The sequence below is a fragment of the Grammomys surdaster genome, unplaced genomic scaffold (genome assembly GCF_004785775.1).
Source record: "Grammomys surdaster isolate TR1022 unplaced genomic scaffold, NIH_TR_1.0 130, whole genome shotgun sequence".
Taxonomy (NCBI): domain Eukaryota; kingdom Metazoa; phylum Chordata; class Mammalia; order Rodentia; family Muridae; genus Grammomys; species Grammomys surdaster.
In genome coordinates this window covers 9,613,743-9,639,193 of record NW_021604588.1, presented here as the reverse complement: position 1 = coordinate 9,639,193, position 25,451 = coordinate 9,613,743, and the positions used below count along the sequence as shown (strand labels likewise).

The following is a 25,451-nucleotide window of genomic DNA, read 5'->3' as shown; positions in this document are numbered from 1 at the left end:
CTCACAGACGTGCCCGAAGCTGTGCTCTCCTCACTTCCTAAGCATGTCTCAATCCAAACAAGCTAACAATGTTACCCATCAAATATGTCAAATTTGTTAAATTAGAAATATTTCATATCTAGGTATAGTTAAAATAAAGATGGACCTAATTTTTTAAAACAAAAACAAACATCCTTTTTATATTTATCTTTGTGAGTCACACCAGATGGGAGGACTTAAGTTTGCCTCTGATCCACAGCAGGGGGACAAGTCTGCTTCTAGCTCAAATGCCAGCAATGCATTTCTTAAAACAAATGCCCCAAGGAAAAAGGTATTTCTGTGTAATTACTTCCACATGGTAGTAGATTTGTTCTGAACTCGTTTCGTCTGTTCAGCACTATTGACTGCAGGTCCCAGCCTGGAAGGGCAGAAGATGAAAGGGATTTCTTGCTGAGAGGCTCTGACTTACTTATATATGATTAGCAGTCCTGTGATCAATCCTTAACTATGGAAGAGGATTTAATAGGAATCAATCCCCACAGCAAAGAGACAAAATTCATTTACTTCAGTTTGTCCTTTGAGAAAGCAGCAAACATAATGTGCTTTTAATTATTGAGTTTATAAGTTGAGTTTTATTGTCTAGTAATTTCCCTCTGAAAATAAGTATCCGTGTGGTTGAATGTGAGTGCCGGTTACTAAGCCAGCATTTAGCTTTTTTTTCCTGTGTGCGTTTTATAGCAGACATGGCTTTTTGTAGACATCCAGACAAGATTATTTAACATGAAAAGCAAAATAGTAATTAATTATAAAGCAAAGAATTTAGGTTACCAAGATGGATGTTCACTTTTGATTAGTGATGGGACGCTGTCTGCTGGTTGATATCACAAGAGTGGAGACTAACACACCTTCGAAGCCAGTGTTCATTTTGTTTGGTTATGATAAAGATTCTCCTAAGTTCATAGTCTGTCTATGCATGGGCCCTTATGGGAAGTGGGCCCTGTGATCAGAAAGGCAAACTTACAGGCTTGTTAGAAAACACCTCTTGTATTAGTATTGATACACACACACACACACACACACACACACACACACACACATATATATTGAAATAGGGTTTCCCTGTGCAGCTCTGGCTGTCTTGGAACTCACTCTGTAGACCAAGTTAGAACTCAGAGCCACCTTCCTCTGTCTCCTGCGAGTGGGATAAAAAGGCATGTGCTGTTGCCACCACCCAGCTTTTAAAGTGATTTTTCAGATTTCTCTTTTACTAAGAGAATCAAATGATTTGAGGAGAGCTTTCAACTGTGTGTGTGTGTGTGTGTGTGTGTGTTTTGCAGGGGATCACATTCAGGGCTTCGCATACACAAGGTGAGGGCTCTACCACTAACATGCACACCCTCATTTTTTACTGTTTTGAAACAAGATCTCTCTATGGACACCTGACTACGCTGGAACTCACTAAGTAGACCATATTGGCCTTGAACACATAGAGCTCTGCATGTCTCTTTGTCCTGAGTGCTAAGACTAAAGATGCATGGCACCCAGCAACTTTTTCTTTTTTCATAACAAAGGCATGGATGGGCAGACTCCTTCTGGTGGTTTCATAAAACAATATTAGATTTTTTAAAGTGTGAAAATACTGTCATACTTTCCTGAGAATATTAATTTTCAAAGTGTGTCCAAATGATGTGTTAAAAATTGATTTTAAATTCTTCTAGTCAGCGTTTTCATGCCTTCTACAACAATCCAAAAGCAGTAGTGACTATGACATATATCTTCCTTCTTTGGGTCATCAAGTTTATTAAACTTGATATAAAACTTAGATATAATGCCTTTGGCTGTTATGATGCTTTGGCTGGTAATGACAATGGGCACATCTTATCTTTTGTATCCGAATGTAAAGACTAAGTATTCCAAGACTACAGAAAGCCACTCTGAAAGGCTCCTGACAGGAACCAGATGTGAGTGTGAGTCCCTCCCCATTTTGTGATAGAATACATATCAGAGCAGAGAATCCAGATGTTTTGGAGAGACGGGAGTTGTGATGGCTGTCCCTCCTTCTCTCTCCTTCTTTTGAGAGGGCAGAGGAAATGCAGAGGAGAACAAATTAATACTTTTCCTACTTGTAGACTAAACAGTCCCTGGGCAATACATATAAATGAGCAACTTATATTTATGTTATGCATAAGAGTAAGTTAAACATATAAATGAGGATCTTGACAACACCCCAGCTGATGCATTAACGGAAAGATAACAAGAAAAATTGTGATAACATTTCTTAATGGTGAAGGACAAAAGTAAGAAGAATTAGGGCTGACTTAAACCTAATTTTAGCTTTTGTAAATGAGATGAAATGGCTGTTCACTGAAAGCCAGAAGCAGAATCAGAAGCAACTGCTTTTTGGCTATATCCTGGTTATTTAGGAAATCAAACAAGATGGAACTGGGCAGTTGGGTATTCTGGAATTCAGAGAGGCAAGTGCAGCATGTGTAATTTTTGGAGAGTTCAAGTTACTGGAGCAGATGAGGATAAAACTCAAGGGTGTGGTGGTGGTGGTGGTGGGGAAGTGTAGTGAAAAGAGAGGAGGCATAAAGAGCCCAGGCTTTTCTCTCAGTTAGGTGCTCAGAAGGGAAGAAAGGACCTTTAAGGAAATTCAGGAAACAGCAAAGATGTAAAGTGAGAACTCAGAAGAGGCTCCAGCCAGTATTCAGGGATGCTTTCAAATTTAAAGGCCGGTGTCACTTCAAGGGTATCAGCAAGAATTTGACATTGACCTAGGACAAGGAAGTAGGCTCAAGATCTTTTTGTTGTTGTTGTTTGTTTTTTCGAGACAGGGTCTCTCTGTGTAGCCCTGGTTTTCCTGGAATTCACTCTGTAGACCAGGCTGGCCTCGAACTCAGAAATCCACCTGCCTCTGCCTCCCAAGTGATGGGATTAAAGGCGTGTGCCACCACTGCCGGGCCTAGGCTCAAGATCTTGATCATTTTGTTAAATCTCTGAATACCACATGGCTTTGTTTATTCCTTATGCCTTGCTTGTTCTTAACTACTTTACTTATGCCTTGTTTGTTCCTGACTACTTTGTCCTTGACTTAGAACTGACCCTACTCTTTGCATGTACCTAGAATGGTATAAGAGCAGAGTGAAAAAAAGTAAATCCACCTCAGCACTGGCTGGGGTCATGTTATAATGTTGTCTAATTGTCTTTTCTTATTTTAATCCTCACTCCCTCCCTCGAGACCCTGTTGGCTGACTGTGCTAGCTTGGTCACAAACAACAGAAATGAAAGTGAGGAGATAGTCTACAAAAAGAGACGGAGGCTTTGTCAATTATACTTCCTATAAGAATTTAATTCCCAGGAGGTGGCTGTGCTCACCTTCAATCCCAGCACCCAGGTGGCAGAGGTAGACAGATCTCTGAGTTTGAGGTCATCCTGGTGTACAGAGCAATTCTAGAACAGCCAGGGCTACACAGAGAAGCCTTGTCTCAAAAAACAAAACAAAGTAACTCAAAAACAAGTATTTATGTATTCATTTATTTATGTTTATTTATATGGGGTGTGATGTGTGTATCTCAGAGGACAGCTTGTGGGAGTTCCTGCTCTCCTTCCACCATGTGGGTCCCTGGCATCAAACTCTGGTCATTCTGAAAGAGTATTAACATCCATAATGTATACAGAACTCAAAAAAAGTAAACATCTTTGGGGGGGGATCTAATCTACAAATTTGGTGATCTGAGAATTCTCAAAAGAAAATGTACATATAAATGGGCAGCAAACATACAGCCCCCCTCCAAATAAAATAAGCCAAAACAAAAATAGGTTAAATATTAGGAACATGTAAACTAGAAGAACATTGACATTCCATCTTACCCCAGGCAGATTTGGCTGTCAGCCAGAAAAACAAAGCAAATGGGACTCAGTGGAGAGAATGGAAAAACCCTGAAAACAGTTAGTGAGAATTACTAATTAATAACTAGTGCAACCTCTGTGAAAGTGTAGAGTTACAAACAAAACAAAAACAAAGAACAAAATTAAAAAACAAAAAACGACAACAAAACCCCTCTTAAACAGAAGCATCAAATGGTCCAGAGCTACCATTCCTCCGCATATATAACCCAACTTATCCATGTCAGCACACTTTAAAGATATCCACACACCCATTTTTGTCATAGTACTTTTATTAATAACAGCCAGCGATGATACAGAATGGGCCTGATGTTACTTAATAGATGAGAAAGTAAAGAAAATGTGGCCGATAGTCACAATGAGGTTTTATTCAGGCAAAGAGAGAAACAGAATTACATTATTTGCAGGAAAGGGGGGTGGAACTGGAGGACATCACAGTAGTAGAATAAGCCTGACTCAAGAAGACAAACACGACAGTTTATAAATTTTCTCTCATTTGTGGAATCTAGACGTAAGTAGAGGACAAAACCATGAAAGTGTATGGGGTCTATTTGGAGGAATAAGGGACCAATGTTTGGGGGGATGGGAAACAATAATGGAGGGGAGGATAACACGATAAACCCCATGGGACGCTTGTGTGAAAATGTCAGCGAAACCCATTATTTTGTCCAATTTATGTCTGTTAATACGAAGACGTCCAGGCTTACTTTGGAAAGGAGAGCTGCTCAGCTGGGTCAGATGATGCTGACAGGTCAGATATAACAAGAACCAAGTCCCCTGTTCTGTAGTAGTCTCAGTGGAACAGTGGATATGCAGAGGGGAGGAGAGTGGGGGCTGTGGACAGTGCTCGCCAGGAAGCTGTATGAGGAGCAATGGAGATCTGCACTCGAATCCTAAAGAACCCGAGAGACAATACACACGTCTAAGTGTAGAGTTGTACGGAAACAGAACTACTGAAGAGTTACACATTTCTGAGCGCTCCATCGTGGACGAATGCATTTACTCTTGAGTGCAGTTTCTGTTTTAATTTTTAATTTTTTGGACTAAGTAGTTAATGAGAAACAAATATGAGAAAGGACTGATATTTGAGAAAGAAAGAAATGCTATGAGATTGGAGAATCAGCAGACGGATCACTCTTTTACAAGAGCTACCAGCAAAGGACTAAACTTGGTTGTTTAAGGTGTTCGAGTTAGTAAAGAGGCTTGGTTTCCATTATGATTGTTTGGATGTTTCTGAAATACTTAGACACAATCTGGTCATCAGTAATCTGAAACACCCAGGAGCAAGCCAGTATTTCTGCAATGTAGCTCTGAAGGAATTTTTTAAATAAGCTTCTGGACCTTTTTACAACTCTTTCTTGGTCTAATATGTAAACACAGGGTCCTCAGGTCCTCCTGGGAGATGGAGAGGCTAGAACCTTACTCTCATTTTTGTTGTTTCCTCTGTGTTTTGACACAGCAAGGAGCTTCAAAGACAAAGAACAGGGCCTGACCTTGGAAATGCTGCTTCCAAATTCACCTCTCTTGGTTTTCACCTCACCCTTTCCTACCCACAGTCCACATCTCTCACTTTTTATTTCTCTTCCAGAAGCTCTCCCTAGCTCTTTGAGGCACTAATAGTAGGCATTTAAGGCCATAAAGTTGTCCCTCCCTGCACATAGCATCCCTGAGGAAACTCCAAGAGAAAAGCACCTCCGTCTGCCACACTGAAGAGGCTTGTTAAGGGAGTTTAGAGTTACCGGCAGGGTTTCTTCACTCTGGCACTTGGAGGATGTACAGTTTCTCAATTGCCTGATTCAACTTGCTGTGCTTGAGGCCCCCTTTTTCTGTGGAACTAAGTCACATGTTCCTGAAACAATTTCAAACTGGCAGCGAATGTTTTTCATTCTCGGGCTGTCTTTTGCCCATTCTCGTTTCAAAACCAAGCCCTTCATCCCTGGCTTAATATCCATAGCCTGCCTACCTGCTTTACTTCTTTGACTCTTTCATTTTGGATATGGTCTCACTCTGTACCCATGGAGGGCCTAGAACTCACTGCATAGACCAGCTGGCTCTGAACTTGTGGCCACCTTCTTGCGTCTCAGCAACCTCCCAAATGGTGAGGTCATTTACGGTCATGCACTCTAGCACAGCTGTATCTCTTTCTGGTTTTGAAGGCATGACTTTGGATAAGCATGACATGACTTATACCTCAGGCAATGGGCATAAAATGGAGAGAAAATATCTGTAGGGGAAAATTGGGGATCCAAAACTAATCAAGAATTAACTGTCAGAGCTGGAAGCTCTTTAAGCTCTTTGATGGTTGTTTGACTAATTTCTCAGTCTCTGTACACAGCTTCTTGACCTTGTAAGCACAAGACACAACCAAGATGTCTCTGTCTGATTTGTTTGGTCCAAGAGCTGGACCCGTGACTGTGTTCTACATTTCAGTCAGCACTCCAAGAACATCTGAGAACAGCCTGTTTTTGCTGTCATTCTGGAGGGAATATTGACACTCAAGTCATGAACTTTGGTTCTGGGGGAGAATCGAGGGAAGAGATGAAAGCCTGTTAAACAGGTGAGCAAACTTGGGAACTTTAAATATCTGAGCAGAGGGATTTTTGTTTTTTTAAGTTATGATTCTTCTTGTGGTTTTTAGCAGTTTAGAAATGTCTGTGTCATCCCCCACACCCCAGACTGACTTATTTTAAAGGCAGGCAATTTAGAAGATATGACTTCAGAGGGTACCATGCATGGGTTCATACTATCTATGTAGGTTTAAAATATTAGAGGTGCACACCCAATATTCACCAAAGGTTTCCTTCACTCAAAGATTTGATGTGGGTTTTGGAAGAGTTTCAGAAAACTCTATTTGGCTCATTTCTGGAGCTTTATTAACAGACTCACCAAAGCTGAGCTGCCCTGCCTGAGGTGTCTGGCTGGAGGGCTCTTGCTTTGGTAGGCTCTTGCTTTGTCCGCATGGTGTAGGAGTGAGAGAGAAAAGATCTACAGCAGGAGAGGGGGCATGAGCCCCTAGTGAATGGGCACAGGACAGACTGACTCCACTCCATGCCGGATGGTATGCTCTGGGCTCCAGCTGCTGGCTGGGAAGGTAGGGACTTGGTGAGACTCATTTGGGGAGTGTCTCACTTCCCCCACACGATTTGGATCCCCATGCTGCTCACTTCTCTGCCAGCTACCCATGTCCTCTTGCAGATGTGTTCAAATCCTCAGCATATCACCTGACATGCACTCTTCCCTCTCTGGGGCTGCTTTGAGCCAAGTCTGCCTTCTTCCACCCTTGTCCCTGCTGCATATTCCATAATTTACAGGGTTAGGGAGGGAATCAGAACTGGCTTAGCGTCTCCATTTCAGGATGTATAATTTGGGGGTGGGGGTGGAGGAATATGTAAACTTCCTAAGCCACTTTTAAATATGAGTACACATGGTAGAATGCTAATTTACCAACCTAAAATCGTTTATCTTTCTCTATTTCTACTGCTGTAAATCAAGAAGGGCCTGCCTTAACTACATGGGACCAACTACAAAGACAGTTCAAGCAGCAACCATAATAGTTTAGCTACTCAAACATTTACTCTGTTCACTGCTGCGGGATTACACTTCCTGCAGGTGGACTTCTTCATTACTCACCATCCCATCTCCAGCAAACCTTATCAAAAAGGCAGTGAAGATACACTGGAAGAAATTACAGGGACAGATAGCTATAGCTCAAATACTTGCATGAAAGACCCCCTGTCCTTTAGTGAGAGTGTAGAAGGAACGTATTCCTTGGCTGCTGCACGATGAGACTAACGTGGTGCAGAGGTTGATTTGGTTTCTAGTACACAATAAAAGAGGATTCTTCAGCTGGAGCAATGAAGGTGCTTCTCTGGGCACTGGAATATTTTGGTATGGAATAAAGAGGCTATGGAGTTTCAAAACAAGACTTCCAGCCCTGGCTTTAATTTCCTTAATTTAAAATGTTTAGTTGCTAGCAAAGGGACTGAACACTGTTTTAGTTTCTGAAGAGAAGACATGAGAGATGTAGGGAAACCAATGTTGCAGACAGTGCCAGCAAGGGGTGCTTCAGGGGAAGAGCGCAGGGGAGAGGGCAAAGGAGGCCACAGAGAAGGGGAGGCGTTAACGGGCTGACTGGTGGTTTAGCTGGGAAGGTGAGAGGCACAGTTTAAATGAATGTTGTCCAGGAAAGGCTGTTAGGAGATTTACAGACATAAAGCTCCCTTTGAAGATGAACTCAAGATAATTTTGAGTGAAAAGGGAAAATATACTGTAAAATATTTATTTAATAAAAATAGTTTTATAGTCTATACAGATTGAATAAAAAGTACAACAGATTATTTTCACTTCTTCGTAAAAGTGCATACAGTACAGCACATTGGGTTCTGCGGTCCACAAACATGGCCTCGTAGTAATATGTGAACATAGTCTTGATTTAGACAGGTAAGGAAGGATCAGATTAGATGCCACAAACAGTGAACAAAATTCCAAGGAAATATTGCTTTGGTAACGTGAACAATTTGATTGTACCATAATACATGTTATTTTAAAAAATAAAGTAAAATGAATCAATCACAACGTTTCTTTTGTTTCTGGGCAACCAACTTCTATAGAGCAACAAGAAACGGTGGGAGGAGGGAGAAAATGTAAGGCTGGAGGCTGCTACTCTGACCTTAGTTCTCCGTCTCCTTAGTGTTCTTCTCTTTTCCCTAGCTGCAAAGGAAGATGCATGGAAATGACCTATACTATCCTCAATTCTTCCATTAGGTTTGCAGTTCGGTCTTCCCAGTGCTAGTTGAACCAGGGTCTTCTCCACACACTCATTAGGCTTCGGTTCTGCAATCTTAGTATTAATACGACTGCTTAGCTATGTCTGTCTTAAGAAGTCAGCACTCTAGTTAAAGGCACTGACCTAGATCGTTGCACAACAAGACAACAAAGTTGGCTCTGAGACAGCTTTCATGTCTCACAAATATTAGCATATAGACGCTATTCTTTCAAGTAATGAGGAAATACTTTAAGTATCTCTCAAGATGATCTAATCTGAGGAACAAAGGCAGGTCTACGGTCCAAGATGCAGGCATCAAGTCTATCCTAGTTCCAACCCCAATAAAATCATTAAGAGGCTCAGTTTATAAAATAATAATAAAAAAAGGCTATGGAATAATCCAGTTCTGACTGACATCTTCATCTTGGATAAGAAAGCCAAGAAAGCCAAGACAATGAGAGGCATATGGGAATGATATTGTCTCAAAGGAAACGAGTTCATTCTATTTTGGAAATAAAAGGGTATGCAAATATAAAATGGACTCCCTGTATCTCTAACCTATAAATGACCTTTTCAGTTGCAATTAAGAGTCCTTCACACCAAAGTATTAAAGACAAGCAAACCTTCCCAGTTAGCCCTCCTCAGTTATCAACAGGCTTTAAAATTTGCCTTTTCTAATGAAATGAGCTTCTCTGGGAAGCATATGAATAATGCAAAAATGTACTTCTAAAGAATGTTTCCAAAAATATACAACAGTCAAAATGGGAAGCACTAACATTCATACAATGAAATTTTAAAATAAAATCAGACATAACACTCCTTAGAGGACAGAACGTTGAACCCGAGCAGATATTGCCAGTGAGGAACGATTTCCATCTGCAGACACACACATGCGCAAAAGTAACACTGAAATCAGAATGAGGCTGGATGAGGCAAGTGCTCACAGAACGCACGCCTATCATGACTTGTACTATCCTGTGGCTTCTGAAGCCATGGTCCCACCAGGCCACAGGTCTGGGTGAGTGACGAATGTGACTAAAAAACATCACACTCACATGCTAATCAAGGAAAAAGCAGACGTGCTACTTGATTACTCGCTTTTCCAAAATTGAGTTTTGTGGAAGTTTTTTTGAATTAGAAAAAGTCCTTCTTAAATTAACACTCATAAACAATTCATGGAAAAAAAAAAGCTTCAGTTCTGACTTCTCACAACAATAGTATACTAACTCCAAGAATGCAAGGTGTTAGCTGAGTAGCTGCTCTGAAGCCATAAGATACACATTCATAAATAGTTATCTGAACCATAAAGAGTTTGAATACATCCAGGCAGTTACTGTGCAGCATCCTTGCTTGGAAGCAGCAGCATTTCGGGAGCATGTTAAGAAGTGGTGGCTTGAGGGCTGGAGGTGGGATCTTCTTGCTTTCTGCATTTCTTTATAATACTGACTATGCCATTAGCCAGGAAAACCACAGAGATGGCTGCAAAGTAACTGGCATAAATCAGGAACTGCAAGAGAGAAAAGTAGTCATTCATAAAATTATCAAGAGATTGGTTGTACATAAACATACTCTACACAATGATTCCAGAATGGATGAAGTAGCCATTCTGTGAGCATTTGCATTAGTGTTTTCTCAATGGGACATATGTTGAGAATCATAATACTTATCAGCCTTAAGTATTGGTATTTGGGCGAAGATTGGCCTTATAAAAAGGAGGAAGGGGGTTTTAAAGAGCTCTGAGGGAATCACAAAGCATGACATCTCATACAATACTTCAGGGTTATGGATTAAGAATGAGGGGTGGAGAGACAGCTCTGCAGCTGAGAGCATGGCTGTCCTTCCAGAGGGCCTGAGTTCAAGCCCCAGCTTCCATATTGTAATCAAAAGCATATGTAACTCTAGTTCTAGGGACCAAACATCCCACAGTTAACAAGGATCTTTAGGACCTCATCAAAAAGACAACTGTCTCAACATCCTCCACAGAAAGGACCTAAGAATGGGGAGGTGGCAGAAGGAAGGGGGGACACTTAGGTTGGGTCTGTTCAGAATGTTTGAATTTGTTTTCATACGTGTTCCACTTCTGCCACCCAGATCAGGTAAACTTCTTTCAGGGTCAGCGAAGACATCTTACCTGAGTAGTAATACACAAGCCGAGGCCCCTGGCATCCACCACAATCAGCGTGAGCAGAGTCTGCAATGCCAGGGCAATGAAGGTGTTCACACCAAACACAAGGGCATAACGCTCCATGCTGAGGTTTGCAGCAATCTGAAAACTTTCAAAAGAAAAACAGTGACTGGAGTACTTTTGCCTCCCCCTGAACTGTTAAGACATTTTTACTTTAAACATGAACATAACCCCTTCTCTTTACTGCTAACTCCCTTTCCGAAATGTGACACATGCTTTGTTGCTGCATGATATAAATCTTATTCAGACATATGAAAACAGTGGGATAGAAATACAAGAGAACAAACAAATCTTCCCTAAATACTTCCTGGGGGAAAACATATAATAACTAGAATACAATGCTTCCTCCCATTTGCCTCCTTTAAATAGAAATTTAAATTTTTTTGATTTGCAAAGAAATCTAAGTTTCTCTTGCCCATAACTTTTCCTAGTCCTTCTGAGTTAAAATACATACGTTGCTATGGTGATGAGTACCATGTAGATGATTCTGAAGACAACATAGGATGCATAGCACACCCAGATGCTCTTCACAGTGTCCATGATATACACTGCAGCAGCAATCAGGAGAGAACACAGGAATAACATCATTTCTCCCCAAGTTGACCAAGATAGCTTTATATAACCAACTGCAAACACAGCACTAGCACCTACAAAACAAAAAAGGATTCTAGTTATTGACTATAGAAACTCTATTTCAATACATTAAAAATTCAGCTCAGATTATTATGTATTAATGGCTTTCAACATGTAAATTAGGAAAACTCAAGAATAAGGAGTTCCTTGAAACTTAAGCAGAGAAATTTTGAACTTGATGGAATAGCATGCTGCCACTGGGATGAGCCTGAGTCAGCACGTCTGGCAAGTAGACAGAAGAGAGGACACAGGTCTGGGGATGCTGCTACGGAAATAAGTATTTGGCCTGAAGCACAGGCTAGAGTCACAGAAAATTACTGCATCTGATTTGGCAACATGGCTGGGTGAGTCACCTCTGCTTCAGACCAAGAAGCAATCTAGTATATGCAAAATGGCTTCTCTTCCCTTGAGTGATGGTGGTGACAGCTGTAATATGGGAGTGCTTTCTGGGTGCCAGTCACAATTTGCAAGTACTCAGAGCTGTTATGTAGAATCTTCCAACAACCTTATGAAGTAGGGCAACACATCAGAAAGGAACAGAACGTGTGTGTTATCAAGGACACAGGCTCTGAAGCCACCACGCCCGAGTTCCAACCTGTACTTCACTAGCTATCATTTATTGATTTTAGGTAAATTATCAACATGTCTAAGGTTCTAATTGTAAAGTGACAACAATAATTTTAACTATCTCAGGAATTCTGAAATACAACTAATAGACCTATTGTCTACAGAACAGTGTTGGGTACACATTAGCACTCAAGAGACATAAGCTACTGTCATAAACTACAGTATGCTGCTACTCAAAATCTCAATAAACACAGGCAAGTGGAACGTGGATAAGAGAAGAAAAACAAGCGTCTTGAAAATCAGTACATTCCATTTCCAAGAACGTGTCGGTCAGTCAAAGCCCCCTACCACTTAATAACATCCAAATTTTCTCATAATAAGAAAATCAGAGCTCCAAACAAGCCATTCCTTTGGGCTCCTTCAGAGCTGGGAGAAGGGACCTCTGTTGGCTTAACTACTTACCCAGCAAGGTTGAAACGGCCTCCACACCGCCATTGTAGATGTCAGCATTCTGAGACGGCATCACCTTCTCCCACAGTCCCTGTGCATAGTTCACCACCTGGAAATAGCCGCAGGTGGACAGGGCCCACCACACAGACCAGCAGAGCAGAGGGCGGGAGGAGTAACACATCAAGAAGTCATTCCACAGGACTTTGAACACCCGCAGCCGGTCTGGCTTGGGCTCCTCCTGCACAGCAAACAGAAGCAGAGCTGGAACACTGGGCTAGGGATGCTGCAGACCACTGTGCAAGCTCAATTTTCTACTTTAGAGATTTTTTTCCCCTTTGTAAAACCAAGTGCTTATTTTACTCAAGTAAAAACGTATATATTTGAAAGGAACAGTAGAACAGGTTAGCAAGAACAGGAGCCCTGAAGCTACTCTGAGTTTTGGTCCTGGTTTCACTGTTTACATTTACACAATCTCAGGCAAATCATTAACTGTCTACAGTAAAATACACACACATACACACACACTCACACACTCACACTCACACACACACACACACACACACACACACTCACTCATATTTATACTTATCAGCAATTATGTTTATATCCTCTTGAGTAGACAGGAAAGATTATTTAGAAACTCACAGATAACATTTACAGCAAAGGGACAAATTTGTTTGCTATCTGTGGTGACATCAGTACCAACCACTGTGTATGAAATGCCCACTCTGTATGCTCATCTGAGAGCTTTATATTACTGCATTTATAATCAAAATATAGGCACACCAATAAGGAAATAAAAGTCTGCAGAATTAATTAACTTGCCCCGGAAGTACTAGAAGCAGAGTTGGGAGTAATTTTTTTTTCTTTAAAACATTACACTGGGCTGCACTATTAAATGCTACAGGAGAAACACTAACATGCACACTGGGGATGCTTACTCAAACGAAAACTGTCAGTGTGCAAAGTCCTTTCATATTGAGAGAACTGTTAAGAATGAATGACATGGCAACCCCTACCTCAGAGAGGGTTCGATTTGAATTTTGTTTTATTTTACTCTGAGACACTGTGATGTAGCCCAGGCTGTCCTTGCTCTTGAAGTCTTTCAGCCATAGTTTCCAGAATAAGGGATACCAGACCAGTGCTACTATACCAGATGAAATTTTACTTTTTTCAGTGCTAGGAGTTAAGCCTAGGTCCTTACACATGTTAGGCCAGTGGTTTCCCACTGAGCCTAACTCTAGCCTTCCTGAAAGAAAAAAACCAACTCACTGGCTTTGGTGGCTCCTCCCTCAATGTCGGTTCCCTTTGCTCTGAAGCAATAGGCTATCTCTAAGAACCCAATACATGAAGTAAGTCTAAGGCATGTGGCACATTACTCTGAGTCCTACTTCCTCTTTCTGAAAAGTCACCGTAAACCACCCACCTACTCTTAACATCGCAACTGTGATTTAATTTGGTTATATGTTTTGCTAGTTTAAATTAAATGGTTCCGTAATCCTCAATATCTAAATCCTGGCTTCCCTTCATGCTTTCTGTAGGAAAACAGCAGTCATTGTGGTGGCCAAAGCACTGGCCAGCCACCAGGGTATCAGCCGCAGAGCCTGGGATGTCAGGAAACCAGTGGAAGCTAATTTCTCCCACACTGTAGCTAACCTCACAGTCTGACAATGTAACTCAGTGAAAACCTTTATGAGGCAAAGTGGGAAGTGAGTCTCACATGTGCTCAAGCTGTGTGTGAGTGCTCTCTGTGCAAGTGTGTATACGTTACTGATCCTGGATCCCAATCTTTATAAGAAGAGGATAGATGAGATCCAGTCCCTCTGACTGTTCTATGCCCTGATGGGAGATCATTTCTAGTGAAAATTTTCATAGCTTTAACATGTGAGGGGTCTTTTGAGACATCCTCACAATGTAACCCTGGTTGACATGGAACCTGTCATTTTCCTGCCTCAGCCTTGGAGTGCTGTGACATTAAGTGTATACCACCACATCCAGTTCAAACACTGACATTTTGGTTACTGATAAATAATAAAGTTCACATTGGTATAGGACAGCTATTGAAACTGTAACTCAACTTGGCAATAAACTATATTTAATAGGCAGTGACTTGAATTTAAAAAGTTAATAAAATAGATAACAGTAAAATATTGTCCTATAAAGTTTTTGTTTTTGTTGTATATATATACCTACAAAAATTATACACACATTTGTATGTAGTGGCTGCTTTGGAAAAAATGCCCTTTTCTATATACTTCTTAAAGTCCGAAACCATTAAACCCTACTGCTCTATAAAAATTTTGTAACTATAACTAATGTTAATATGTAAAGTATATACTTTTTAACTATTAGGTATATCCATTTGCCAAAGCCACTGTAACACACTTAAAACCAACCAGAAGAGTACATATATTTTCCCTACTACCTGAGATCTAGCAAATGAATAGACCTCTCAACCAACCCTCTGCTGACTCTCCAGTGCCACTTTACAAATTATGCCAGAATCAACATTTCTTCAGTACTTAATCCCTGGTCTTTTTGACTAAAGATGGTGCCCGGAGTAGTCAGAGGTGTGTTCCATGACAGGCATATCCCAGTCTGTAGAGGAGGACTGAGGCTCTTTGAGACAGAATTTCAACCTGTTCCCTGGGCAAGGCTTTTATAGGCTGGGAAGAAACTACTAGGTTGACTTTAGGTAGAATCAAGCTATTCATAGTAGTTCTGCATTTTCATTCAGTTTACAAAACCTGTAATTCAGTTTTAGATTCCCTAACCAAGACAGGAATGTTAATAGGCTTATGGCCAAGCAACATTCCAGGAAAACCCAAACTGCTTCTACATAGCTGGAATGAATCTTGTCTTCGTCTCTCACACCCTATAACCTGAGAGGAACAACAACAATACCACACATACACAGACACAGACACACACACACATACACACACACACACACACACACACACACACACACAACTTTCACATAAAAAAATAAACTGGGGAGTTAACTCATCTTTCTAGTTACAAAGAATGGGTGGATTGTTTTAAATGCTGGACCCCTCTTTTCTAAGAAAGAGCTTTAAAATCATGTCTTGATTTGTCTGCTGTTCTCTTCTTATCATTCATTCACTGCCTTTGCACCACAAAACAACAAAGTATCATTTGAAATAAATAACATGCATTGCTTCTAGCCCAGAAAAGGAAAATAATTCTGCATCTTCAAATACTTTGAGCTTCAAGTCAGAAGCTACAGGTACATGTCAGTCACCGACTGAATCATCTCAAGTGCTCACTAGCAAACCTTTTCTGAGTGCTTTCTTTATGTCTACCAAGAAGTAGGGATACAAAAATGGAGATGCAGCCCCAAGACATTTCTGACATGATGCATAATAAATGTTATGCCAGTGTGACTTTGAGGATCACGCACTCTAGGGGAGAATGAATACATTATCCAGTATATAAATCAGTTGCATCTTAATGAATGAGTGGCCCAGTGAAATGGGCTTGCCTGTCTGTTTCACTACATTAGCCAATGCACAGAAGAGCAACCGGAAATTTAAGGCTGAACTCACCGGTTCTTCCACCGGAGGCTCATCTAAATTTAGAGGAATTTTTGACTCAATGTCCTCCCATCCAGGAAGATGGTTAGATGCTGGGGTATCGGTAACGATTCCACCGTTTTGTACCTTGAGGCCGTTCACTCCATGACAGGAGGAAGGAATGTGGTGAAAGAAGAGGCTCTTCTGCGGCATAGGCAGAAACCAGGCCACAGCAAAAGCCACAGAAACACAGGTGAGGGAGATGACATTCAAGCTGAACAATGACCAGCCCATCACAGAGACAAGGATCTGCCCTAGGACAGAGCCCACAGTAAAGCCCACCAAGGTGGCACTTCTACAGTAACTTGTGACTCTCTGGTACATGCCCAGGTCAACCACAGTGTAGATATAGGAGTAGTAGGCAATTTCAGTGGCTGTGGCGATGCCATAGAAGAATTCCAAGAACTGAATGGCCAGCAGTCCTTGGGCATAGAGCAGCATGAACCATGTGACAATAAGGCTGAGTCCCTGCAGCAGAATGACAGGCTTGTAACGGAGGTAGTCTGTGGCGAGGAACACAGGAAATAGCAGCAGCAAGTAAGAGTATGTCCATACTGGATAAATTTCATTGAAGACCTGGTAGGAGAAAAGTAAAAGCTCGTTAATGATCAACAGACCCAACAAGCCATAAAAATGTACTCCTACAGAATAGCCTACCAGCACTCCCTTATTACCTGGAGAAACACTGACTATAGTAAGTTCAGGTAACTTCTGGAATAGCCTTTTCTATCCCCTCGTCATAGTAATATCCTTTCCATGCATCAAGCATCTTGTTCTGTGGCCCAGGATGGACTCCAACGCACTGTGTAGAACAAACTAATCCGGGACTTTGGACCCTCCTATTTCAGTCTTCCAAGTGCTGAGATTACAGGTATTTTCTATCTCACTCATGCCCAGCACCTTTAAGGTTTCTGAGAGGTGGATCCAGCTTTCATCTGTATAACTTAACAGCCAGCATACTATCTGGAAGATATAAGGACCAATAAATGTTTTGGAAAATAAATCACTGTCGATTCTCATCTCTACAATTTATGCTTTGAGGAAGCAGCTCTCTGTTGGCAGTAGCATTATAGGCAGTGTCTGTGTCCTTACTTATAGGTAACATGACCTAAAGTGTGTTTGGTGTTTTACTTTCCTTTTCTAAATTAAAAAGTAATTTATATAGTTGTACATATTTATGAGATAGAGTATATCTTGGTACACATATACACTGTAATACCCAACTCAGGATATTTAAGTAATTTATCATGTCAAACATCTATTATATCTTTATAATAGGTACACAAGAATCCTTGCTTTAGCTATTTTGATTTATAGGACGTAAGGTTAACTGAAACTTATTGCTATTTCTTTTTTGTGCACAATTTAAAATTGATACTCTGTAAACATAATCCCCAAAATGCATTTTAAATGAGAAAGATTGCATTTGGAACTCCAGTTCCATTACTTGGTAATTAAGAGCTGTTTTTCAACTTAGAATGGGTAAGTGCCAATAAACTTGCTATCAGTTAAACATTAAAAAATGTATTTGGGGTTGGAGAGACAGTTCAGTTTAATGTAAACACAGGGGCCTGAGTTCAGATCCCCAGTACTCATGTAAAAAGCAGTTATCTCAGCACGGGGGTGAGGGGAAGACAGGAGGGTTCTGGGGTTTGCTGGCCAGTTAGCTAACATAGGCAATTTGGTGAGCTACAGGTTCAGTGAGAGAATCTGTATCAGAAAAATAAAGGAGAGTGATTGTGGAGGACATCCTGTTTACCTCAGGTTAAATATATCATACCCTCATTTCTGAAAGCATAAACACACATCACACAGAAAGGTTCTTACAAAAGTATTTAGTGTACACACCCCAAAGAACCTCAGCATTCAGCAGCACAAAGCCCTGTAGAGTACCTGTTACTTCCTTCATGAATTAATGGCTGACAGGGAACCCTGACTCACGGCCACTGCCCAGCACTGCAACCAAATGTCATTGCTAGCAGAGGAAAAGGTCAAATCCAGATCGTGGCACATTCAGTGAGCGCTGTGCTAACGGTCTCACAAAGTAGAACAAGGTCAGCTGAAGAGCTCTAAGTAGGAGCTTGTGGATAGGAAGGTTTTCAGCCCCCTTCCAATTCATCCTTATCATCAGCACAAGAGGAAAAAACCTGTACATAGGACTGTCTGATGCAAGGATTAAATGCATAACCAATTACTTACTTACTTTTCCATAGCTCTGAAAACTAGAAGACTGAATTAAAAAAATGGTTCCTGGACTACACGAACTAGCACCAGTTCGACTGTGAGCCTCATTCCCCTGATAACGGTGACCACTGAAAAATTCCTTCTTTTACAAGGAGCTCACCACCCAGCAATGTACTAAAGGGTTACAGCAGTCAGTTTAGGGTGTTTCTGTTTTGTTGTTGCTCTGGGGTTTGAGGATGGGGGGTCCTAGTGATGCAGTTGTGACGACTGATCTGGAACTTGCTATGAACACCAGAGTGACCTCAAAAAGAGTGGCCTGCATGATCATAGGAATTGTTGAAGGGATTCTTTGTCAAAGTGCGCAAATTCTAACAAGTGAGAAACAAAGCATCCTGTGTCCCCTAGCAAGGGACTCTTGAGAAAGGGGTGAGGTGGCTCTGGGTGAGGGAGGAGCAAGAAGCCTTCCCTACAGATATTTTCAGATGTGTTCCAATGAGCAACTCTCTGCTCCCCCATACCCTGTTCTCCCAGATACTACCCTCCTTCTGGTCTCTAAAGTTAACTGTCTCCTGTGTGACTTGGGATGTTTCTGTGTCTTCGTAGGTCCCTTTCCATGTCTTTCCCTACCACAAAACTATTGGCCAATAAACCTTTCCTTAAACTAGGATCTAGCTGCACTATGAGCTGTTACTGGACCAAACAGAAGAATGAAGCCGGGTCACCTACAGCAACATGGGTGGAAGCAGAAGCTGTATTTTAAGTTAAGTTATCCAAACACAGAAAGACAAATGTTACACAGAAGCCAAAACAAGCCAATATAAATACCAAACAGAGATTACCTCAGGCTTCGTGGGAGCATGGGTGAGACAGTCCTTCCACTATGCTCTGGAATGGCTGTACTCAACCAAAACTGATTATGTATTTTATGAGTTTATGAATAACTGGAAGGGAGCAGCTCAAGCTTCAAATATAAGGAAATGGTGGAGAGGTGAATGCTACTTGTTCTGACTTGATCTCTGAATCCCCTCTGCATGTGCTGAAGTTGTTACAGGAACAAATGGATACATACAATTACTATGTTACTAAAACGTTTTAAGATGTTTTCTATCACTTCCTTCAGCATCCCATCTCCTTTTGTTCCAACTTTTGCTCAACTGTTCAGTCTAGTAAAACTTTGTCTAGACATGGAATTTACAGCAGTAGCTGTCCTTAGTTAATCGACCACATTTATTGCATAAGTCCCATCCTTTATCAACTTAAAGGGCATGGTGGGGTGGTGGGGTGGTGGGACATGCCTGTAGACTAAGGCAGGAGGACCACTAAGTAGTTCAAGGCCAGTTTGGTAACATAGTAAGGCCTTGTTTTATAATAAATAGATAGATAGATAGACAGACAGACAGACAGACAGACAGACAGATAGATAGCCCTCATGAGGTTAGTGCTCCACTAACACAAACCCACAATTTGGATAATTAAAGATGAGGGAAAGTAATACTACCAGGCTTATGAGATCAACTAAGTATGACAAGGGATGGGGAGACCGGATGGGCTAGCTCTAACTCCCTCTAATTAAGACATCTGTGTTTACTCCTACAAGGAACATCAAACAAGGAAAACAAAACCAGAAACCTCCTCTCCCACTATCAGCACCATAGCAGCACACCACATATAGTGCTGTGAACTTTACCTCAGTTATTTCCAGTTAATCCTAACAAGCCCAAGAGGTAAATGCTCTACCATCTCTATTTTACAGGAAGGAAACTTGGTGTTAGAGAATGCAGGATTATACAGTTAGGATTGGCAGAGAAATCATCCCAACCAGATATTCCCAACCCACCATATCAAAACATCTACTTTCTTTAAAACTGTTATTGATTCCGAATGCCCTAAGTTTCCTTCTATTGCCTGCAGAAGTTTTCCCGTCTCTGTGGAGGTACCACGACAGGGACTCCTCAGAGACAGACAGAGATCACATAGTATGGAGAAGTAGGTCTTTTAAAACATTTCTGGTCGGGAAGTCTTAACACCAGAAAATCTTCCTTTAATAGATATTTTGTCTCTTGAAGAACAACTTCTCACAGGCAAAAATATACAAATGACATACTCTTATTAACTTTCCATTAGCCAGCTTCTTGTCTCAGGTAAAATCTACCATGTGATTTGTTTTCTATTCAAAGTGACTTTCACAGCTTTGGGCAGAACCTGTTTGTGTGCATTTTCTTCTGGGATATATGCCACAGGAAAGTAAATTGTTCAGTTTTAAACCAATTCACATTTTGACTGAAGGAAACCAGATCAATAGTTCTGATACCATACTTGATGAACACATATTTACATAACACTACTTAATCTGTATAGAGATGAAAATAGAATGAATGACCCTTTAGTTCCAGGAGCTTTGAACCAAGTAAGAAACATGCATATACACAGATTTAAAAATGGAAACTGAAAACATGGTGGGCCCAGAAAGATAAGGAAGATATGAAAAGAACACAGACAGACAGACAGACAGACACACACACACACACACAGACACACACACACACACACACACACACACACACACACACAGAGAGAGAGAGAGAGAGAGAGAGAGAGAGAGAATGACTATCCTAAGCAGAGATCATATATTTGAGTATTGGACTATATATACATAACTGGTGACTATGCTAGATTTAGGATTGGCATATGAAGGAAGCCTGGATGTACTAAAAGGGCAAAAGGAACATGCAAGGCTCAGAGTATCAAGCAGAGTATGTTGAATGATTTTATAAGTCAAAGAAAAGCAGTAAACATCAAAACCACATGCTACCAAGAAAAGACAAAATCACTTTTCAGAGATAAGAATTCTTTTGGTTACGGCAATAAACACTTGCAATCCCAGACAGGCTGAGGCAGGAGGATCACAAGTTTGGGAATACTCTGGGCAACTTTATAAGAACACCCCTAAAAAATGGTCAATGGGACTAGAGATGGCTCAGTGGTTAGAGGCATCAGCTACTCTTCCAAAGGACTGGGGGTTCAGTTCTCAGCACCTATGTCAGTTGGTTCATATCCACCCATAAATCCAGCTACAGGGGATCTGATGTCCTCTTCTGGCCTTCACAGACTCCCATACATACATGGCAAATACTCACAGCCATGCACATAGATACAAAATTAAAAAATACATAAAAGTCTGCAAATGTAGCTCAGTAGTATAGCAGTTTTATAGCATGCAAAAAGAGCCCTTGATTCAGTTCCTAGCAAAATAAATAAATAAATAAGTAAATAAATAAATAAATAAATCACCCTTATTAATGTTTGGTTTTAATGATTGGGACACAGTCCAATTAGAACCTCCCTCAATCTTTTAAAGTGGTAACATTCTACAAAATAATCTGTAGAATGGAAATAGAAGAAATTCTGCCCTTGGGTCTCAGGCACTCAGCACTATTTAGGATGATCTAGGCTGGCACATCTGACGTCTTCAAGGGAAAAATAAATGTCACTGACTATAACCTGGGATTTACTTTGCTTAAAAATCGTGCAATGTTTTATTTAACTGTCCACTGCTGAAAGCAAGTGCTCATTCATGAGGGACAACAGTGGTTCTATTTCAGCTACTAGGTTTTTGGTTTTGTTATGTTTTTGATGTAGGATTCTCAACCTGAAAAGAAGGGCTAAACTAGCATTTTAGCAAAGACTCCAAAGTCCCACATCCCAGATGACTAGATTTCTTTTCAAATCCCTTTGCCTTGACTACTTGGGACTAAGAGAAGTATCCTCGAGTTGTTGTACAATGAACAAGTATTTGCTAGGTCCAGCACCCTGTTATCCTCCTATACCCCCCATATGTAAGGCCTGCTGAGAAGGCAGAGCATGCCAGAGTGCAGCCAGCACACAGCAGCTCTCGACTGAGGTCCTCTGACAAAACATATCAACTTTCAAGTATCAACACCAAGAGCACATTTCTCCTCAGATGCTTCCATCAGGCAAGTACATACACTGTGCAGATCACAGAGCGGTTTGTATGTAAGCCTTATCTGCACACATGCTGAGTCATGTCTGCCTCAGTGTCTATACCACAGGTTCAGTGGTTGTTCTGGGTCCCCAAAATCTCACTCTTTTATAGCCAAAGAGTAATTTTCTTCTCAGAAAATCATTCTGATCAGAAGTCTTTATCTTTTTACTGTTGGCTTTAACCAGTACCAAAATACACATGGATAATGAATAACTATGAAATGATCCATAAGACTAGGAAGCATGATGTAACATTCAGGCAGAAGTTGGCTATACTTGCTAAGTGTCAAAGAATCCGGGAATCCCCACTGATTCTCAATTCTTTCCTAGGTGACCTTGAATAAGGCACACAACAGCAACAAACTGTACTCTGAGTAATTATATCCTGCTAGACTGAAATGAGTCTGGTAGTGTCACCTCTTGCTCTAACCTGGTATGCCAAGTTATTGAGTCAAAAGAGATGACTGGCAACGTCAGGAAGGCTTAAATGGGAGTAATATTCTACAGCAACTTGGGCAGGGAAGCAGCATAGTAAGGAAGGAAAAGGGGTATAGGAAGAAGGTGACAACTGTTCAGCATCCACTCAGCTGACAGCAGGGAAACGACGTCGGACCTGAGCTCTCACCCTCTTTGGTACTCAAGGAAAGGGTCCTGGAGCAGTACTGGTTTAACGTCTTTCTCAATCTACGTACTCCTCTGACAAAACCAAGTGCTGGGATGACATGCTTTAATCCGAGGAGTTAGGCACATTTCTGAAATATGCACTTCTGAGGTGCTATGCTTACAAGTTTTTATCTTGAGTAAATGACTGCGCAGGAGTTCTTGGTCATGCTCCATGTGCATCATAGCCCTCAAAAACCCCACCTGTACCGAACGGACAAAACCTGTCGGTGAAGCAACAACTCTCAATATGAGAAAAGCTACGTGCCAATTATATGACACTGTCTCTTTTTATTCCAGAGACGGATTTCAGAGGGAGCAGGAAATCTTTGGACACAATCCCACCTAAGCAAACAAGCCAAATTTGGATGGTGTACTACAGTCCTGTATTGTCCTTATGAGATAGAGCGTATCTATCTTGTCAGAGGTAAACAAAGTCAAGGAGAGGAAGGAAAGGGGACTCTCTCACAAAAACAGTGCCAACTAACATCCATCCATTCATCCATCCATCCATATACCATATGTATATATTCTAGTGAAGGTAGAGTTTACTGTTTTCTTTATCCACTCAATGTCCCCTGTCCCCAGCAGCTCCCGCAGGACTTGTTCGGGCAGAACCGGGTTATGCCATCACACAGTACTATCCACATATGGCCTGAAACATACATGCATGTGGGCTGAGGCCCTTCCTGCTTAGTCCCTCACGGTACGTGCCAGAAACGCAGAGTAAGGCCACTTTTCCAAGCGAGCAGAAATCCGATCAGATATCTGCGTAGCCCGCTCCGGGGCTCTGCCGCAAGGTCCTCCGCAAACACCTGCGGCACTCGGCCTCCGCGCCTGCCGAGCCTGCCTACCTGTCTCTCGGTCAAGTTCTTGTCGGGTCCCAGCAGGTAGGGCGTGAGGAACGGCTCCGACGGCCGGAGGTTTGCGAAGAAGCCGTAGGCGCAGAGCAGCGCGGTCGGCAGGAACCAGCACTCGCGAGGGACGCGGGCAGTACGCAGAAGCATCCTGGCCGCCGCCGCCGCCGCTCGTCGGGACACTCGGGCTGGCACGTCCATCCTGGGCGCGAGGGACTGGACGCCAACACGGCCCACTCCTCCTTCTCGGCCAACGGGAGGGCGCCCGAGCCGCGGCCCCGCGCGGGCACCTGTAAGCGTCCGCGACGCCGCCTCGCGCCAGGGTCACGGTGCTTGGAGGCCCGGACGCCAACAGCCAAGGCTCACCCGACGAACGTCCTTCCCTAGGCCCGCCTCCGGCCTAGCCCCGCCCCACGCCCCGCCCCGGAATGCCCTCTTCTAGTTAGGCCACCCTGCCTCGCCACGGCGGGCTCACTAGCCACGCCCCCGGGAACCGCCCCCCTCGCCAACGCCTCGGGGACGCTTCCCCATTGGCCAGTTACTCAAAAGACGAATAGGCCGCTGGGCCCGCGCGCTGGGGTTCTGAGGTGAGGGGTTCCGGGACATCCGACTGTTAGGACTGTGCGCACACACACACACACACACACACACACACACACGCACGCACGCACGCACGCACGCACGCACACACAGGCACACGCCCCGGTCGTATCGGTCACCCGGCATTTTCCGATCACGCGTCAGGAAGGCTCCCTAGAGCGGGATCCCCGGATGTGCGCGTTCACACAGGGAGCCTGCCCAGTCTAATCCGCCAACCCCTCTGATGTCTATCAAGTTGGTCCTCTGCCCAGGACACGTGGTGACACAGGCTTGCAAACCTTTAACCTTGAGGCGGGAGAATGCAGTCCTTGGCTTCCAAGAGCTTTTTGTTGTTGCTGGGTCTGGTTTGGTTTTGATTTTTTAACATTGTGTTCATCTGCAGTATAAAGACACAAGCCGGACCTGAGAGCTGAGCTTTGGGGCCTTTTACTATAGACAGAAAGAAAACGAGAATGACGGAGTTAATCAACAAGAGGCTTTTGCTTTATTTCATCATTCTTTGTTGGCAGGATACAAAGAACAATTAACAGCAATATATCCTATGGAAAGGAAATCGACCTAAAAGTCAAGGCCCTAAAATAGGCTAAAGGTTCCAGGAAGTGTGAAGCTCACGAAATACCCCGAGGGTGCAAAAGTAAAAGTAGCTAACCCACACCCTACATTGAGAGGTTACTTGACTTATCTCCCACCTAACCGTTTGAAGAAAAGTATCTTATCGGTCCATCCAGACAGGCTACTCACCCCTTCTTTCTCCAGGGAAGCCCTTCACTCCCTTCCCTACTCTTGGCTACAAAATCTGGTTCAGACCATGTACGGCTGGCTTTCCAGCCAGCACCTCTGGTCACAGTGACTCCCGGTCTTGAGATTCGTCTCTTAGACTGATAGTCTGCTGTTGTTAGTGAGGGCAATCTGAATTTTCATTCTTTAATTCCGCCTGGGTCACTGCATCTCCTGGGAGGAGGACCAGCTGGTAGGACACAGAAGGCTCATTGTGTGCAAGTGCACCTCCTGGGTTTCCGCTCAAGGGAATGATCCTGACAATCACGGTTCAAAAAAGAACAGAAAAT

At 42.3% G+C, this 25,451-nt stretch overlaps 1 protein-coding gene across 1 annotated transcript; it reads right to left on the bottom strand.

The window, feature by feature from the left end:
- Positions 1–8,128: 8,128 nt before the first annotated feature.
- Positions 8,129–24,183, bottom strand: Slc19a2 (solute carrier family 19 member 2). Its single transcript, XM_028758241.1, has 6 exons — positions 23,782–24,183; positions 16,055–16,657; positions 12,498–12,723; positions 11,290–11,482; positions 10,782–10,923; positions 8,129–10,157 (listed from the first exon to the last, which is right to left on the bottom strand). The coding sequence occupies exons 1-6, from the start codon at positions 23,983–23,985 to the stop codon at positions 10,029–10,031; spliced, it is 1,497 nt and encodes a 498-aa protein (XP_028614074.1). The 5' UTR covers positions 23,986–24,183; the 3' UTR covers positions 8,129–10,028.
- Positions 24,184–25,451: the final 1,268 nt, after the last annotated feature.